The sequence below is a fragment of the Euleptes europaea genome, chromosome 5 (assembly GCF_029931775.1).
Source record: "Euleptes europaea isolate rEulEur1 chromosome 5, rEulEur1.hap1, whole genome shotgun sequence".
Lineage (NCBI taxonomy): Eukaryota > Metazoa > Chordata > Lepidosauria > Squamata > Sphaerodactylidae > Euleptes > Euleptes europaea.
In genome coordinates, this window is record NC_079316.1 from 81,091,172 (window position 1) to 81,111,358 (window position 20,187).

The window sequence follows — 20,187 nt, forward strand, 5'->3', positions numbered from 1 at the left end:
CGTGGTTTTTTTGTGTGCTTTGGTCCTAACTTTGACCTTACAACGAATGCAAACACACGTGCCTGTATCTGTATTTCTCTTTTTAAATAAGTATGTGACACTGCCTGTTCTTTTACTGTTCTGCAGAAAGAAGCGTTTGATGAGACAGGCTGGCTTATCAAAAATGTCCTGTCTTTACCTATTGTCAACAAAAAGGAAGAAATTGTTGGTGTAGCTACATTTTACAACAGGAAAGATGGCAAACCCTTTGATGAATACGACGAGCAGCTTACTGAAGTAAGGCTGAAAGCTAATTGATATTGCCAAGTTGCAGTGGAGAAAGAAATGGCTTTATTTGCAGGTTTTAATTGATCTAATCAACAGATTCATCAAAGAAAAATGCATTTTAACTTGTGCAAGTTAAGGCAGAGCTTGTATGTCTGGAGTCCAGTATGTTAGTATAATCAGAAATTTAAAAGTTAAAATATTTTCTTACAGTTCCTTAAGGACCTCGCAAGGGGTTTACATTGATGTTTAGATAACATCATATGTACCGGTATTTAAATTTCATTAACTAATTGTTAAATGGCAAGTGGATAATCGATTAAAGAGCCTTTGACGACCCTAATTCTGAACTAATCTGGACTCAACTATTTGCAGTAGTGTTGTCAGCATCTAATGTTATAGCATAGCTAACATGACAGTGCTAACATGACTTGCCACATAACTACGTACATAACTCTGCCTGTCCCAAGCACTTAAGGTCCTGCCATAGTAAGGGGAAAGGATTTGTAGCTCAGCGGAAGAGTACCTGCTTTAAATGTGGAAGGTGCCAGGTTAAATCCCTGACATCTCCAGATACAAGGATCAAGTAATAGTTAATGTGCAAGTCCTCTACATGAGAACTGGGAGAGCTGCTGCCAGTCTGACTAGAAAATACTGACCTTGATAGACTATTGGTACTATTCAGTAGAACACGTACATGCGTGTGTTCAAGTTTTAGGAATGTGGTGCGAAGGTCTTTTTTTATTAACAGAAAATGTTGGTCTGACTTATTGATGAAGACCAATCCCATTCCCATTTTTACAAAATCTACAGAATAACAACAAGCCATTGTTTCAGTCCTAAACCAAAACCACATGTAATAAAGAATCATATTCTACATTTCCAGAGGTGTGAGCTTTAGAGACTGACCTATTATCAGTCAAGAGAACCCTGAATGGATGGACAGGTTGTCTCGTGGTCTCAAGTAGCAATATGTTAGTAGCATTCATTTGTTCATACTGAATGTGAATGCTTGTCAGACCAGGAAGGCTTCCTGACAAACAGACGGTGAGATGTTTTATTGATTTATTTATTTAAATAACCTCTATCCTGCTCTCTGCACTTGAGGTACTTGTGGAGGCTGGCATACCATTAACAATGTGCTTGTGGAGGCTGGCATACCATTAATAATGTAGACAACAATAGCATATTTCAAAATTATTTTAAATGTTGCTGCCTGATTATTTTAATTACTGAAAAATAACAGTAACTGGGTAAACAACTGGATAACTGGGTAAACAAGTTACAGTGCATTCCTGAGAAGAATGCCTGCGCCGGGCTTAGGAGGCAACGCACCGACGCTGCCTCCAAAGGAGGTTTCGGCCCGGCCAAAACCTCTTTCCGGCACAAAAAATTGGGAGATACGTCACCTAAAAGGGAACACCCTAAAAGGTGGCGTATTTCGGGGGAAGAAGGGGGCGTTCCCAAGCCAAAACGGCTCAGGAGGCTGCCTAATGGTGGTGCCGCCCCCCAACTGGCGCCGTGACTCCCCAGGAATGCCTCCTGGGATGCCATGATGCCCCAGGAACGCCTCCTGGGATGCCCGGACCCCCCAGGAACATTTCCCGGGATGCTGCTGCAGACTTTGCTGGCGACCGGATGCCAGCGGCAGGCTCCGTCGGCATCCGGGCCTGGCGCTGCAGCACCAGTGGCCATACACCGGCGTCCGGCCCTGCACGCTGGCGCTGGGGCCACAAACGCCGGCATGTGCCTCCCGGACGCCAGCGCTGTGTGCCCTTGGGCCAGCGTGGGCCTTCACTGGCCTCCAAAGGCCTTTGGTGAGGGCCACCAGCACATCTCAGGAATGCACTGTTAATCTTTAGCAGACACCAGAAACGTAGCACCCACAATGGCAGCTGAGTACCTATGGGGAAGGCGTTCAATTACTAACAAGTACCGTATTCCAAATAGAGTCCACCCTCGCTATATGCTTCCTGGATTAGCTGTGAAACGGGATAAGCTTCTGATACCAGTGTCATCTATTGAACCCCTTTTTTAAAGGGGAGGAACAACATGCTGTTGTGTCTGGACCAACTCTTGGCAATCCCATCCATGGGGCCTTCGAAGCACAAAAAGAGCAGAGGTGGTTTGCCATCACCTTCCCCTGCCTAGCAACCCCAGTCTTTGTTGGTGGTCTCCCATACAAGGAGTAACCCTGGCTGACCGGGCTTTGCTTCCAAATTCTGATGAGCTCAGGCTAAGCTGGGCTATTCAGGCAACAGCCATAAATGGGGGCTTGTGGCAGTATTAAGCTCAACATTTTTCACACGTATATAGAACATATAACCATTGATAAAGTATCACTGAGAGTGCATCTTTGCATTGCTTTCGATAAAAATGTAGGTACATATATGTCAAATTGAAGCACCTAAATATTCATAGTGCCCTGCTCTGTTCCAGATGTTAACGCAGTTCCTTGGATGGTCTGTTTTAAACACTGACACGTATGACAAAATGAATAAGCTTGAAAACAGGAAAGATATTGCTCAGGAAATGCTGATGTACCAGACAAAGGCCACACCTGATGAAATTGAGTCCATATTGGTGAGTGTCTGTGCGGTTCTACGGGACTGGTGCCTGACTCTTACTGCTGGATCTGTTCACTGTTCTTTCTTTTATTGTTAGCCATACAGGGAGAAATTGGAAGTAGACAACATTGAAGACTGCGATGAGAAAGCTCTTCTCAGAATTTTGGTGAGTAGCTAAATACTGAGATGCCAGAATTATCCCACAGTCTCAAAATAGTTCACACTTTACAGGAATTAGATGTATACTCTGGGTATAGCTCTGAGAGTATAGTCTACCTTATTATCACACCTAAAGAAGGATATTACAGAGCTTGAGAAGGTGCAGAAAAGAGCAACCAAAATGATTAGGGGACTAGAGCAACTGCCCTATGAGGGGAGGTTAAAACTCTTAGGGCTGTTTAGCTTGGAAAGAAGGTGGCTGAGGGGAGACATGATAGAGGTCTATAAAATTATGCATGGTTTGGAGAGAGTGGACAGGGAGAAGTTTTTGTCCTTCTCTCATAATACTAGAACGTGGGGCCATCTTCTGAAGCTGGAGGGTGAGAGATTCAAAACAGATAAAAGGAAGTATTTTTTCACACAACGCATGTGGTGATGGCTGCCAACTTGGAAGCCTTTAAGAGGGGAGTGGACATGTTCATGGAGGAAAGGGGTATTCATGGATACTAGTTAAAATGGATACTAGTCACGATTCATACCTATTCTCTCCAGGATCAGAGGAGCATGCCTATTATCTTAGGTGCTGTGGAACACAGGCAGGATGGTGCTGCTGCAGTCGTCTTGTTTGGGGACTTCCTAGAGGCACCTGGTTGGCCACTGTGCGTGAACAGGCTGCTGGACTTGATGGGCCTTGGTCTGATCCAGCAGGGCTTTTCTTATGTTCTTATGTTCTACTGCTGTGTGTGCTAATTCTAATTTGTTGCTCGCTTGTCCTCCATAGTCCAGTGTATCAGGGGCTGGTCTCACTGAAAATAGGCAAATCTATGCAACAGGGCCACAGCTAGTTTTTAAGGTTCTACAAACCGAGGAGAAACCTCAGGTTTGCAGAAAAACATTTTAACCCTCCCTAATGTTGAGGTACTCCCCAAGTTAATAGCAACACCTGTCTTAGAGTTTGGGTGACATATTGGGTTGCTATAGCAACTCAAAATTGTGGGCAAAAGTACACCAGCCAGGATAACAAGGAGGTGGTTGCCAGCAGGAGGAAGAGGTGAGAGTGACCGAGTGAGCCAAAGTTGGAATGAGGGACTAGAGGTGAACCAGATCCAACGAAGGGGAGATTTCTCCTTCCCCTTGAGTTCTTATGAGTTACTCTCTTATATCAATATAGTATAATACAGTATAAATGTCAATTCGCTCAACTATATTGGACTTTAGGTGCAGAGCGGTCTCCTCTGATGTTGTGGGAGAGTAGCATACATTAGAAACCAAGGTGAGGCAGTTTGTTGAATGAATTTCAGATTAAAAGGAGACATTTCACAGTGCTGCCACTGAAAATTATATCCTTGTGCTGAGATTTCCCTTTTTGTAATATGTAGAATCACTAATTTCATGTCAGGATGTCATTGTGACATTGTGTGATTCCACATCAGTGCCAGCCAGTTATGTGGAGGGAGGCATGAAAATGCACAAAATGGTACATGGCACATGACAAAGGAGATGTTGTGGGACATCATTTTCACCAGTGTGTCTCCCATAACATGCAGTTCCACCCTCAGATGCATTGAAGAAACTAAAATGTCTTTGGAACTTAATATTTCCACATTTTGAATTTTTAAAATTGAATACACTAGCTTGCCTACTTCCATTTCTCTGTTTTTCTCCACTACGCTTCCAAGTGAGTGAAAAAATGATAGAAACTTCCAGAAATGTATGCAAATAGTCTCCTGACACAGGAGGCTGCTTAAACTTAAGGTCTGATCTCTTATTCTTCCACATACAACTGCTTTATCCACTTAGACAGCTAGCAATCTCAGCTTGCTAATGGGATAAAGCAGGTGTTGCGTCTTAAAACTGCTGTAGCTCCAGGACTCGTTAGTTCCTGTCCTTGACCTGAGACCAGAAATAAATCAGAAGGAAATTACAAACTTGCATAATAATCATAGATTTTGCTATATTATTAATATGTCCCTGAGTTCAGGGGCCTTCCCAGGGGATTGAAAGAGGAAGTGGTAAGGCTGGTCTTGAAGAAGTCACCTTTGGATCTCATTGATCTGTCCAACTACCACCCAGTGTCACATCTACCATTCCTGGGTAAGGTAGCTGAGTAGGGCTGGCAACCTCCAGGCACTAGCTAGAGATCTCCTGCTATTACAACTGATTTACAGCCAATAGAGATGAGTTCACCTGGAGAAAATGGCTGCTTTGGCAATTGGACTCTATGGCATTGAAGTCCCTTCCCTCCCCAAACCCTGCCCTCTAAAGGCTTTGCCCCCAAAACCTCCTGCCGGTGGCAAAGAGGGACCTGGCAACCCTATAGTTGAGAGAGTAGCAGTAGAACAGCTCCAGGCTTTTCTGGAAGACACATCGGCTCTGGACCCATTTCAGTCCAGTTTCCGACCTAGCCACGGGATGGAGATGGTATTGGTCACCTTCACAGATGATCTCCGGAGACAGCTGGATTGAGGCGGGCCAGCACTGCTGTTATTACTCAATCTGACAGCAGCGTTTGACATGGTTGATCACAATCTCCTGACCCATCGCCTTGCCAATATTGGTATAAGTGGGACAACTACGAAATGACTAGTCTCCTTCTCCAAGGTCAGGGATAGAGGGTGGCACTAGGAGAGAAGGTGTTACCACAATACCCTTTGATATGTGGAATCCCTTAGAGGGCAATCATCTCCTCAATGTTATTTAATATCTATATGTGCTCCCTTGTCCTGCTAGACTGGAGTTTCAGGCTGGGTTGTCATCAGTATACAGATGACCCCCAGCTTTATCTGTTGATGAGCGGCTGGCCGGATACTGCCCCAGATGTACTGGCCAGTTTTCTGGAGGCCGTGGTGAGATGGTTGAAACAGAGTTGGCTGAAAATGAATACATTGAAGACGGAGGTTCTGTGGCTAGGCTGAGGAGACTTGGGGCTGGGGTGCTAGCTCCCAGCTCTTGACGGTGTGCAATTAACACCAGCATCTTCTGTCAAGAGTTTGGGTATGATTCTGGATGCCTCCCTTTCAATGGAGGCACAGGTCACAAATGTAGCCAGAGTGGCTTTTTATCATCTTCGCCAGTTTAGGCAATTGGTACCCTTCCTATCTTGCCCTGACCTAGCCAAGGTTTTGGTACTGACCTTTAAAGACCTAAATGGACTGGGACCATTGAACCTGCAGGACAGCTTCTCCTGATACACCCCCCAAAGAGAGTTATGCTCAGCTGGGAACAACCTACTGGTGGTCCCTGGCCCCAAAAGCATCCTGCTCTCTCAACCAGAGCCAGGGCCTTTTTGGCTCTGGTCTGGGCCTGGGGTACCTCAAACAATTCTGCAGGGCCTGTAAGACTGAGATGTTCTGCAGGCCTATGGTTGGATACTAGGGTTGCCAACTTCCAGGTACTTCAAGCTGTTTTTTGTATTTGACAACATTCATTACAGCATAGGCTGTTTATTTGTTAACTTCCAGGTACTAGCTGGAGATCCCCGTAATAGATGTAATACTTACTATCCTATCAAATCTAAACCAATGTTAGTGTTTTAACAACATAAAATGCATCATTTATAATTTAGCTTATAAAATTGCAGTATTTAACATATATATATGGAATTTAAATGTAATAAATGCTTTAGTTTTCTACAGGCAAAATTGCCAATATACCCAACATTAGCAGAAATACTTTAATGGGGCTATCTCAAAGGTAGACAAAATTGGAGTTAAATAGAAAACACATGCTTTGTGGTAAATAACTTAAAATATTTTATTTGGTCAGAAAAATGTTATACAAAGAGTCAATAATAATATCTACGCACCTAGATGTAGTTCCAGGAAATGCTGTTTTCTTCCATCTGTGGCTACTGGCTAGAGTGAGCTCAATACTTAATGGAACTTTCAGAATTTTCCTCTGGCGATTTGGTGCCATTTCTATCTCACCTCCCTCTGTTCTTTCTTTCCCTCTAGAAAGGTAGGGCGATAAACTACTTGTTACCCAATCTATGGGTATATGTGTCACAGAGGTTTGAGGGAGTGGCGTAAAGGTCAACCACAAGGGAAGAGCCATGTAAAAAGGACAATAGAAGGCATGCCACAATTGAGAAACAATCAAAGCCCTGCATGCTCCCTTCTTGAAGATAATCCTTCTAGGTGCAAAAATGCATCTTAGATTTAAGAGCTGTATATGTCTACAGCATGCCCAACTTGTTTTTAAACGCATTTCACTCATTGTAAAAGAGAAAATATTTCATAGGAGTGTTTTTTTTTCCAGTACTCTCCAAAATTTCCAATTTTTCTGTTGAGAAAAATGGGGAGGGGGGGAAGGCCTTTAAAAAACTTTTTTCCCCAAAAAATTTCCCAGGTTTTTTTTTTGTTTTTGTTTTTTGAGGACATTCATTCATAGGGTTGCTGAAAGTCAGAAGCAATTTGCTGGCACACACACAATTTTAAACATCCTGGAAGCAACAGCTGTACAAATTCATAAGTCTATGTTTTTCCACTTTTAAAAATAATTTGGAAGTATTAAGTAGCTTAGTATACAATACTAATTTTGTTAGAAGCATTGTTTTGAAGCATGAGAGCTGGTTATGCGCCCTTGACAGTGTTCTTTCTAAATGGTTGGCAACACAACACTCCCATAAAAAATATATGAAAGCAGCTAAATGATCCTGCCTAATCTCTACTGCATGTCAAACTGATTTTATTTGTTCCCTAACAGAAAGAGGAGTTGCCTGAGCCAAAGGACCTGGACCTTTATGAATTTCGCTTCAGTGACTTCCCTGTTGATGAATTTGACTTGATCAAGAGTGGAATACGACTGTTCTTTGAGTTAAATGTTGTGGAAAAGTTCAAAGTACCAGCAGAGGTCAGATTTATTGTGCCTTATTTTCATAAATTAGAAAATAAGGGATATAATAGCTCCTTTGCATAACTATATTTATTCTAATAAGTATTCTATCTAAGCAGTGGAACTCTTTGGCCGGCAGTGGCACTCTTTGTGTTCACAGCGGAGACCAAATACTGAGTATTGATGTGGAAACTAAAACTGGGGGAAATCTCCACAGGGAGAGCAGTCTTGCTTCTTTATAAACACATGAGCACCATAGGTAAAGGTAAAGGTCCCCTGTGCAAGCACCGGGTCATTCCTGACCCATGGGGTGACGTCACATCCCGACGTTTCCAAGGCAGACTTTGTTTGCGGGGTGGTTTGCCAGTGCCTTCCCCAGTCATCTTCCCTTTACCCCCAGCAAGCTGGGTACTCATTTCACCGACCTCGGAAGGATGGAAGGCTGAGTCAACCTTGAGCCGGCTACCTGAAACCAACTTCCGTTGGGATCGAACTCAGGTCGTGAGCAGAGCTTTTGACTGCAGTACTGCAGCTTAACACTCTGCACCACGGGGCTCCTATGAGCACCATACCTTATGCATATGGCAAAATCTTCTGCACTCCTAAATTGCAGGTGGTTCAGGGTGGTATGGGGGGTGGGGATTTACAGAACTATGAAAATAAGACAGCTTTTTATCTAATGAAAAGGGTAAAACAAGCAAGGGCTGGATCAGATAATAGTGTCTTCACTTGCTTGAGCATTCCTGAGCAACCGTAATATGCAAGGTGGGGTTTTATTAATATTATGTACGTACGTGCTGTCAAATCACAACCAACTTATGGCAATCCCAGCAAGGGTCTTTCAAAGCAAGTGAGAAGCAGAGGTGGTTTGCCATTGCCTTCCTCTGCAGACTCTTCCTTGGTGGTCCCACATCCAAGTGCTGACTCTGCTTAGCTTCTGACAAGATCAGGCTATTTTTATTGTTCCACATCCCCCTTCATGAATATTGCTTACAGCAAATTCTGCTGTCTCAAAGGCATATCTTCCACCCTTAAGCCACAGCGATTGCCACTGCTAAGATCTGTTAGTTCCTGATATGTATTATGTTTGCCAGAGATGACTCTTCTATAGGGTGTCAAAAAACAAAAAAAACAAGTTCCAGCAAATGACAGGGAGCCCACACACAAGTGAAAATAAATTCTCAGTTTTCATAATTATAGTGAAATAGTTTTTTTAATAGTGTTTATGAGATCCAGCAGTGCAAAGAATTAAGTGTCTTTCATTTGTAACAGGTACTTACAAGGTGGATGTATACAGTCCGAAAAGGGTATCGCGATATCACTTACCACAACTGGCGGCACGGATTCAATGTCGGGCAGACCATGTTTACACTCTTAATGGTATATTGTATTACTCTGGATATACTTCAGGGTTTACTTTTCATTTAAATGCATGTTATAAAATGTATGCAGACATACAAGTGAAAAAAGCTACTTTTCTTTTTGTAGACAGGTAAACTAAAGAAATATTATAGTGACTTAGAAGCCTTTGCTATGGTGGCTGCAGCTTTCTGCCATGACATTGATCACAGAGGCACCAACAACCTGTATCAGATGAAGTAAGTGTGTTACCTTTTCATTCATTTTATTTATTGTGGTCAAAAACCAGCTTATATAAAAATTTCATAAATTTTTCATAAATTAAGAAATTTCATAAATTTCTTAATAAATAGTATATTTAACACGTGGAACATTATGACATCTTCTTCTGCCTTATTGTACATGCCCTGGCACAAAATCTTGCAACCTGGTAGGTAATGTCATTCACGCAATCATCTAGTAAAAGAGTAGTATAACTATCTCTAGCTCTGTCTGGGAAGCTAGCCAAAATTGGGTTGATAAGAATATTGCGAATATCTTTATAGAATGAACAGTATAAAAGAACATGTTCCACTGTTTCCACCATTCCAGATTGACAAGGACAGAGGCGAAATTTATAAGGGGTACTGGCGTATCTGCCTTCAAGAAGAACAGATGGGAGGGCATTAAAACGGGCCAAAGTAAAGTCCCTCCGATGCTTAGGATAATCTAAAACATAAAGATAATTTGTGGGAGCCAGAATATTAATACGGTTCTCCAGTTCTGGAACTGAGTGAGCCCTTAATCTGTCAACTTGAAAGGCAGTTCCCATAGCCTCTGTCTGGCCAAAAATTTTGCTCCTTGATAACCGAGGTTTGGTAAGGTTGTACTTGAAAGACCTAAAAGTTGCAGTTTGTCCTCAGTTGATTTAATCCATCTTGAAGGAAGTGTGTTACCTTAAATAGGCAGTCTCCACTTTAGTTGGGGGAATTAGCTTAGGAGACAGAGCCAGAGGCGGGTAACTGGGATCTATAACCTGTGTATACCAGGATTGATCCTGGGAAAAACTCTCAAATAAGCAGGTAGTTGTACAATAAAAGGTATTTTTATTAAAGAAGAAAATAATAAAGAATATAGTTTCTCAAGCAAAAGAGTGAACACACACACACACACAATTCATACAAGAGCTAAAGAAGTAAGGGTGGAATACTGGAATAGTTCAGGGATGAGTGATATTTACCATTCCAGAAGAAAAGGCGTCCAGGGAAAGCAGTGCTGAGGAGAGAAATGGCCAGTGTTTCTGGGAGTGAGAGAGAGGCGCCCAAGCGCAAGTGGGGGTTTATGCTTGGATCCAGGACACACACACTATGGATGCTCTTATGTCAGCCTTAGTCCCCATGCCATCATGGCCCCCATTAGCGGGAGAGGTCCAGCTGCTGACAAGTATTGTCTACTAAAATGTAATGCAGGAGGCGCTTTCTCTTCCTGTACAGGGACGAAATTATTTCAGGTGGTTGCTGCTCATGTTATAGATGCAAATACGTTCCATTGATTTGTGGGTGGGGGTGGAGCTTTCAAGGTTGCAATTAGGAAGTCTCTTGGGGTGGGGTCAAAATAACACTGGTGGTCCCAGCTTAGAATCATAGAATCATAGAGTTGGAAGGGACCACCAGGGCCATCAAGTCCAACCCCCTGCACAATGCAGGAAATTCACAACTACCTCCCCCCTCCACACCCCTAGTGACCAGAAGATGGCCAAGATGCCCTCCCTCTCATCATCTGCCTAAGGTCACAGAATCAGCATTGCTGACAGATGACCATCTAACCTCTTCTTAAAAACCTCCAGGGAAGGAGAGCTTACCACCTCCCGAGGAAGCCTGTTCCACCGAGGAACTGCTCTAACTGTTAGAAAATTCTTCCTAATGTCTAGACGGAAACTCTTTTGATTTCATTTCAACCCATTGGTTCTTGTCCAACCTTCTTGGGCAACAGAAAACAACTCAGCACCCTCCTCTATATGACAGCCCTTCAAGTACCTGAACATGGTTATCATATCCCCTTTCAGTCTTCTCCTCTTCAGGCTAAACATACCCAGCTCCTTCAACCTTTCCTCATAGGACTTTGTCTCCAGACCCCTCACCATCTTTGCTGCCCTCCTCTGGACACGTTCCAGCTTGTCTACGTCTTTCTTAAATTGTGGTGCCCAAACCTGAACACAGTACTCTAGTTGAGGTCTAACCAGAGCAGAGTAAAGCGATACCATCACTTCGCGTGATCTGGACACTATACTTCTGTTGATGCAGCCCAAGACTGCTTTTGCCTTTTTAGTTACAGCATCACACTGCTGACTCATGTTCAGTGTTTGGTCTACTAAGACCCCAAGATCCTTTTCACACACACTACTGCTCAAACAAGTCTCCCCCATCCTATAATTAAGCATTTGATTTTTCCTACCTAAACGCAGAACTTTACATTTGTCTTTGTTGAAGTGCATTTCATTAGTTCTAGCCCATTTCTCCAGCCTGTCAAGATCATCCTGCATCTTGGCTCTGTCTGCTACCGTATTTGCTACCCCTCCCAATTTAGTATAATCTGAAAATTTAATAAGCATCCCCTCTATTCCTTCATCCAAATCATTTATAAAGATGTTGAACGACACAGGGCCCAGCACAGATCCCTGAGGAACTCCACTAGTCACTTCTCTCCAAGTGGACGAGGAACCATTACTAGCACTCTTTGGGTACGATCTGTCAACCAGTTGCAGATCCATCTAACAATAATAGGATCTAACCCACATTTTTCCAATTTATCAACTAGAATACTATGTGGAACCTTATCAAAAGCCTTACTGAAATCTAGATAAACTATTTCTACAGCATTCCCCTGATCCAGCAAGGTAGTAACTTTCTCAAAAAAGGAGATAAGATTAGTCTGACATGACTTATTCTTGAGAAACCCATGCTGGTTCTTAGTGATCAGATCCATCCTTTCTAAATGCTCAAGGACGGACTGTTTGATGATTTGTTCGAACACTTTTCCTGGTATAGAAGTTAAGCTGATGGGTCGGTAGTTACCTGGATCCTCCTTTTTCCCCTTCTTGAAGATGGGGACAACATTTGCCCGCCTCCAATCTTCTGGCACCTGTTTGCCAAGACTTTTCAAAAATAATGGACAGAGGTTCCGAAATTACATCAGCAAGTTCTTTGAGTACCCTTGGGTGCAATTCATCTGGCCCAGAGGATTTTGTTTCATTTAAAGAAACCAGGTGTTTGTGCACTACCCCAATGCCAATTCTAGGCTGCAAATCCCTTCCCTCATCACATGTTCTGTTTATGCCATGTTGAGCACCACTTCCCTCACGAGTAAAAACTGAGGAAAAGTAGGAATTGAGGAGTTCTGCCCTCTCTTCATCTCCTGTTACAATTTTACTTTCCGGTCCACGCAATGGGCTTATCTTGTCCTTGTTCTTACTCTTACTCTGTACATAGGAAAAGAACCCTTTTTTGTTGCGTTTAGCATCTCTCGCTAGCCTATATTCATACTGAGCTTTAGCTTTCCTAACACTCTCCCTACCAGCACTAGTTATTTGCTTATATTCCTCTTTGGTTATATTCCTCTTTGGCTTCGTGGTCTGGGACACACACACACCCAACACTTGAGTTACTCTGGCCTCCTTCCTTTCTTTTGCTGACATCACTGGAAGGTATTCATTTTATACAGCAAAGAAAGCAGATCCTGTCAAAGGAACAGAGGGAAGGAGCATTTTGAAGGGCATTTTGGGCTGCAGCAGGAAAGGGGAGCCGAGAAAGTCATGCTTCTGTGGATGGAAATCCTTGCACCTGTGGAAATTGTAGGTGGGATCCAAGTTATATTTGTGTGCATATATAATGTTTGTATCTGTGCATGTACATGCCACATGCACACACACACATATAAATGGATGCCGTCCTTTGATTTCTTGGGAAAGGGTCTATCAGTCTGCAACTGGTATCAAACTTGACCATGTCCCCTGCTACTGAATTTAAAAACTTTTGTTTTAAAATTATACAAAATTATACACAACAGGCCTTTGCAGCACACAAGCAACAATTCCTGCAGTTCCTCTCTCATGCTTATAAATTGATAGGGAAAGAAAAGTGGGGGGAGGGTCAGGGAGTATGGAAAGGGCCTGATCTCAACTTGTTTGATAAGGTTTACAGTGTATAAGATCATATAGTGCCTAACTATACCACACTAGTAGTTAACATGTTGAAGAAGGACTGAGGAAACATGGTTCAGCTCATGATGCTCATGAAGGACATTGGACAAGACACTCTTTTTCAGCCTCACCTACCTCACAGGGTTGATGTGAAGTGGGGGACACCCATGTATGATGGCCTTAACCCCTTGAAGAAAGACAGAATAAAACATAACTGTGATTCTATGTGTGTATATTTATTTATAGTTATATTTTAATTATTTATTTATTTACTTAACACAGATCAGGATCTCCATTGGCAAAACTCCATGGCTCTTCCATTTTAGAAAGACACCATCTAGAGTACAGTAAAACTTTGCTTCAGGATGAGGTTTGTGCCTAATGTCTAATTATTTATTGTTATGTTGTGCAAAATGTATATTCATTAGCCAGTTAAATAATTCTAAAATATCCACAATAGTCAGCTAAAATGTTGTTTGCCACTGTTTGTTAAGACGTTGCCAGTTACATTCAGGTATCTTGATAAACCTCCATTTCTCTGTGATGCATACAAGGGATGTATACAAATGCTGCCTGTTGTTATGCTGCCACGACTGAAGCCTCCCTGCCCTAATTTCTAGGGTTGAAAACCTCCAGGTAGTAGCTGGAAATCTCCCGCTATTACAACTGATCTCCAGCCAATCTCCAGACCCTGGAAAAAATGGGCGCTCTGGCAATTGGACTCTATGGCATTGAAGTCCCTCCCCTCCCCAAACCCCACCCTTCTCAGGCTCCATCCCAAAAATCTCCAGGTATTTCCCAACCCGGAGCTGGCAACCCTAGTAATTTCCCTTCAGAATGAAGATTTACTAATCTGAGAAGCCTTGAATCATGTACCAGTTTGCAATGATGTTGGAAATGTGGCATCTGGGCAATTGGTATGACACCTCCTAGAAATCAGGATTTTAAACAGGGATTAACCCAAGGTTTAGAGTCATGCTTTGTGGGAAGATAGCAAATCCAGTCCACCTGGGGTTGCCAGCCACCAGATGAGGCCTGGAGATCTTCTGGAATTACAACTGGTCTCTAGACTACAGAGGTCAGTTCTCCTGCAGAAAACGGCTGCTTTGGAAGGTAGATTCTATGGCATTATATCCTATCCTCCCATGACTCCACCCACAAATCTCCAGAAAATCCCAAAACTGGCATTGGCAACCCTAAATTCACCCATGCATCAATTTTGGGATGCCATGGCAGATTGGAATAAAATCCAAGGCTTCTTAAACCCAAGAGGGTGTTATTTGCCCCAGTGAGTGTCCACACATGCAGCCCATCAGTGTACATCCCTGGAGGTTACTCTGGATCAGGAAAATGGAACCGGGGAACACCCTTCTCTTCCCATGCCAGAGTACTGATATAAATTGGGCTGCTGGATGCTTGGAGATTTATTTCCCTGCCATTTGACTGCGAGAGGATCAGAGCCAAACTTTGCCATGGCTCTTAAGACATTTGAAGTTGCCGTCCTTTTTAAGGTTCTTTTCTCTAAATATCCGCAATTTTCCATCCTTATCATTGTTATCCTCTCCAATTTTGCTTGAACTCTCTCCAGTGGCCCAAAGCTGGGTGTAGAGAAAGTATAAGGATCCAAAATAATATGCTTTGGTGTGTTTCCATTAAGACACTGTCATATATATTCAATATAGTAGGATTTTATTTTGGCCTTTGACTCTCTGAATATGATACACGCAAGAATGTTATGTCTAAGGATATTCCACCATTGATCTAGCATTTATATTTTTATTTTGGGTTATTTTAGGAATTTTTAAAGTGGATGTACTTCAAGTAGATGTGTGATAATATATAATAGTATAGTCATAAATTGATATTGCAAACATAATTTATTTTATAAAAATCTCCATCTTGCAGACTTTAAACATCTTCCAGAATTTAAATAAGCGACAGCATGAAGTGGTTTTACATTTATTTGAAGTTGCAATCATAGCCACTGACTTGGCATTGTATTTCAAGTAAGTGCTAAATTCTTTTCTTCTAAAATAATACTCTGGGATGGAAGGGAGCATGGTATAGCCCGATCTTGTCAGATCTCGGAAGCGAAGCAGGGTCAGCCCTGCTTAGCTTTTGGATGGGAGACCACCAAGGAATACCAGGGTTGCTATGCAGAGGAAGGCACTGGCAAACTACCTCTGTTAGTCTTTTGCCTTGAAAACTCCATAAGGGGTTGGCATAAGTCAGCTGCGACTTGTTGGCACTTTACACACACACACACAAAATAATCGATCATGATGGGTAGCCGTGTTAGTCTGACTGTAGCAGTGGAAAAGAGCAAGAGTCCAATTAGCACCTTAAAGACTAACAACATTTCTAGCAGGGTATGAGCTTTCAGAAGTCACAACTCACTTCTTCAGATATACAAAATAATACTCTGCCTTATACAATTTAAAGTGCCACCACTACCACTATTAGGAGAACTATCATTTTAGAGTATTTATTCTGCTGTGTGATATTTTATTTTTCTCTTTGATTAAATATTGATTTCTAAAACAAGTGGACCAAATTTATAATTCACCATCTATGAGGTTTTTCCCCCCCACATGGTTTTGTTTCATGTTACTACCAAACTGCAGTGGATTTTATTTTTATTTTTTAAGAGGAGCCTCCGCACAACATTGTTAATGTAGCTGGCTGCTCTTTCAGGTTTCCCCTAGCTCTACTGTATGTTTTCCAAACTGCGTTGGCACAATCTTTTTAAAAAGTTTGTAACTCAAATTGGTTTTGGGATCCATGCGAATGGGAAAGCGTGGTGGGTGTCCTCACCTCCCAGAACTAGCATGGTGGTAGTGGGAAGTGCTGTCAAGTTGCAGTCAACTTATGGTGACCCCATAGGGTTTTCCAGGCAAAAGATGAACAGGCATAGTTTGCCATTGACTGCCTCTGCACAGCAACTCTGGACTTCCTTAGTGGTCTGGAAACTAGCATGGCCCTGAATGTGGCTTCAATACAGTGGAGGAGAGGCCCATTAATGGCTACTACCTATGGTGACTAAAGAAGAAGAGTTGGTTTTTATATGTCGACTTTCTCTACCACTTAAGGAAGAATCAAACCGGCTTACAATCACCTTCCCTCCCCCTCCCTGCAACAGAAACCCTGTGAGCTAGGTGAGGCTGAGAGAGCTGTGACTAGCCCAGGGTCACCCAGCTGGCTTCATGTGTAGGAGTGGGGAAACAAACCCAGTTCACTTGATTAGCCTCCGCTGCTCATGTGGAGGAGTAGGGAATCAAACCCAGTGCTCCAGATTAGACTCCACCACTCCAAACCACCGTTCTTAACCACTACACCATGCTGGAAGCAACATTGGGGGAGGAATCGGCCTCTGTGCCCAGTTTGTTGGCCCATTAAAGCATCTGGTTGGGTACACGACTAGATGATCCATTGGTCTGATCCAGCATTGCTCCTTTTCATAAGAAAAATGCCTTTTAAATCAGAGCATGAAACAGATTGGGGTTAAAAGATTTAAAAGATATCTGAAGACCACTTGCAAATCTTGTTAAAATGTCCCCTGACAGCGTTAGCCGATCAAGTTATTTATTACTTCACGTAGAATCACAGCATGATTAGTCCATCAGGACTAGCTGTTGACGGGGCCTTGGAATCTCATTTCAGAGGCTTGTACAGGGCATCGGGAGAGATCATGTTTACATGGGTCTGCCTTTCTTATAATAGCCATAATATACTTTGCAGGAAAAGGACTATGTTTCAGAAGATAGTGGAAGCCGTTGAAAAAATGGAAAAAGAAGAGGATGCAATTAAATATATAACTATGGATCCAACAAAAAAAGAAGTAATCATGTAGGTCAATTTTATTTTATCCTTCCTCTGACAATGTACTCTATAGTTTACCTTCTTTCTGCAATCTATTGTCTTTATTTTGTAATGGCCTAAGGCTAAACAAATAAATGAACTATCTCTCTCTATTGTCTTTATTTAAAGGGCTATGATGATGACTGGCTGTGACTTGTCCGCTATCACAAAACCCTGGGAGGTGCAAAGCGAGGTGGGTGTCTGCAAAAGTAAAGTACGGATGTTAGGATTTTATTCATATACCGTACCTGTAAATATTGATTCCTTCATTTCGGGGGGGGGGGGACTTTTACGTATTATGCTCAAATTAGGGTGTGTATATTTTATTTCTAAATGTATACTCTCCTTTCAAAAATGTTAAAAAAGAAATATAGCGGCTTTAAACAAATTGAAAACGCACATTGTACATTGTGTGTGTGTGTGTGTGTGTGTTACGTGCCATCAAGTCACTTCCGACTCATGGCGACCCTATGTCCTCCACAATGTCCTAACTTTGACAGCCTTGCTCAGGTCTTGCAAATCGAGGGCCGTGGCTTCCTTTATAGAGTCAATCCATCTCTTGTTGTGTCTTCCTCTTTTCCTGCTGCCCTCAACTTTTCCTAGCATTGTACATTGTACATTGCGGACTGCAAATTCTTCTGTATCCTTTAATATGCAGATAGGTTTATACTATATATATACAGGGCCGGTGCTACCATTAGATGGATTAGGCGGCCGCCTAGGCTCAGACCTTAAAGGATTGCAAAGACTAACTATTGCAGTGATAATTTGCACCAGTTTATAGTACAACATAGACCACAGCAGGTTGTATCATATGATTTTCCCAAAGACTCAAAAAAATTGATGATATTAACCAGCAGAAAATCAGGCAAGAAGACCAATATTGGCAACAAATCTTGGAATGCTTAATTGCTTTGGTCAGAGTTCTTGGCTTGCGAAAACTTGGCATTCCACACAAGTGAAACATTGTACCATGTTAACAATGGGAATTTTTGAAGTTTGTAGAATATTTAGCCCTTTTTGACCCTGCCATGAATGAATATTTGCACAGAGTTAAAGATGAAGAAACAACAGCTCGCTGCTTAAGAAAAGATATCCAAAATGAGCTTATACAGTTTCTAGCAGGTGCTATAAAGCAGAAAATCTTAGCATGTGCAAACTCAGACAAATACTACTCAGTTATTCTGGACTGTGCACCTGATGTTCATCATATTGAACAAATGACAATGGTTGTACATTGTATTGAGTAGATCAAACCATCAGATAATGAGATGTCTAAGCCTGAGGTTATGATAAAAGAACATTTCTTGGGATTTGTTCCACTAAAGGAGACTACAGGTGCCTTTATGTCAGAAACTCTTCTTGGACAGCTTGAGCAAATGGGATTACTTCTTGAGAATCTGCTACAGCCGGGAAAAGGGCAGGATATAAGACTATAAATAAATAAATAAAGATTATGAGCAATGTGAAAGGCGTCGACGAGGTCGGGGGCGGAGACATCTCGTGCGCGTACCCATTCGTCATAGGCAGGGGGGAAATGTTTCCAACGGACCAAATATTGCAGGTTGCCATGGTGAACACGGGAGTCAAGGATCTTGGAGACTTCGAAGTGTTCCTCCCCCCCCACCATGATGGGTTGCGCAGGAGGTGGGTCCGGATGCCACTGTGGAGAAGCAACATGGGGTTTGAGGAGGCTAATGTGGAAAACAGGATGCACACGCCTCAAGGATTTGGGGAGAGCCAGTTCCACCGTGACAGGGTTTATGACCCGGGTGATGGGGAAAGGGCCAATGTATTTAGCACTGAGCTTATGGCACGGTTGGGTGGAACGGAGATTTTTGGTGGAAAGGTAAACCAAAGTACCCACTTGCAGATCACCCCCGGGGGAGCGATGTTTGTCAGCTTGCGCTTTGTATTTACGTTTGGCCCGGTCGAGGTTGCTAACGAGCCAGGGCCAAGTGGTACGGAGGGCGTGTGCCCAGGAGGCAATGTCGGGGTTCCCCTCCCCCTCTATATCATCTGCAGGAGCGATGGGACTGAAATCTTGTCCATACACAGCAAAAAATGGGCTAAAACCTGTGGATTGATGCATGGCATTATTGTAGGCATATTCTGCTAAAGGTAACAGTTCCACCCAGTTATCCTGGTGGTAGTTAACATAACAGCGTAAATAACATTCAAGTACAGCATTGACACGTTCAGTTTGACCATCAGTTTGAGGATGGTATGCACTAGACAACCCTTGTTCCACTCCCACCAACTTGAGGAAAGCTTTCCAAAACTTAGAAACGAAACCACTTCCGCGGTCACAAATTATCTTACGCGGAAACGAATGTAAACGAAAGATATGCGTCACGAAGAGGCGGGCCAGTTTCTGAGCAGAGGGGATCCCTGCGCATGGAATCAAATGTATTTGCTTAGAAAACAAATCAGTAACAACCCACAACACAGTTTTACCCCCACTGAGAGGGAGATCAGTCATGAAGTCCATAGCAATCACTTCCCAAGGTTTGCTGGGCGTTTCAAGAGGTTGTAGCAGTCCCGGGGGTTTGCCCTGCGATCGTTTCGCAGCGGCACAAACGGGACAGCTGCGGATGAAGGAGTCAATGTCGGAACGCATTCCCCCCCACCAGAACTGTCTGCGCAATAAGTGAAGGGTTTTCAGAAACCCAAAGTGCCCAGCTGTTTTGGCTCCATGGGCTAAATGTAAAACGTCCTTCCGGAGAGCCTTGGGGACATACAATTTCGAGTCCTTGTACCAGGATCCTCCTTGTTCCAAAACACCAGGAGGTAGGGTATGAGCGGAACGTTCTAAAAGGCACTGGTCCCGAAGGACAGTTAAAAAGGACTCGGAGATGGGGATTTTGGAGGGGGCCCCCCCGTCGGCCATGGAGATCTTAGAAACAGTTATGGGGCTAGTGCTTACGTGCGGCGGCGCGCAGACTGCAGGCGGCTGGGCGGTCGGAGGGG

At 42.9% G+C, this 20,187-nt stretch overlaps 2 protein-coding genes across 2 annotated transcripts in view; both read left to right on the forward strand.

The window, feature by feature from the left end:
* Positions 1-20,187, forward strand: part of LGI1 (leucine rich glioma inactivated 1) — a 290,579-nt gene that overhangs the window by 175,151 nt on the left and 95,241 nt on the right. The window lies entirely within an intron of this gene.
* The window catches only part of PDE6C (phosphodiesterase 6C), a 73,459-nt gene that overhangs the window by 33,490 nt on the left and 19,782 nt on the right, over positions 1-20,187 (forward strand). Inside the window, exons 9-18 of the mRNA XM_056850485.1 lie at positions 127-276; positions 2,704-2,847; positions 2,929-2,997; positions 7,695-7,841; positions 9,096-9,203; positions 9,312-9,421; positions 13,642-13,729; positions 15,265-15,365; positions 17,098-17,205; positions 17,347-17,410. Of these exons, the coding sequence (XP_056706463.1) occupies positions 127-276; positions 2,704-2,847; positions 2,929-2,997; positions 7,695-7,841; positions 9,096-9,203; positions 9,312-9,421; positions 13,642-13,729; positions 15,265-15,365; positions 17,098-17,205; positions 17,347-17,410 (1,089 nt within the window). The remainder of the gene's footprint in view (positions 1-126; positions 277-2,703; positions 2,848-2,928; positions 2,998-7,694; positions 7,842-9,095; positions 9,204-9,311; positions 9,422-13,641; positions 13,730-15,264; positions 15,366-17,097; positions 17,206-17,346; positions 17,411-20,187) is intronic.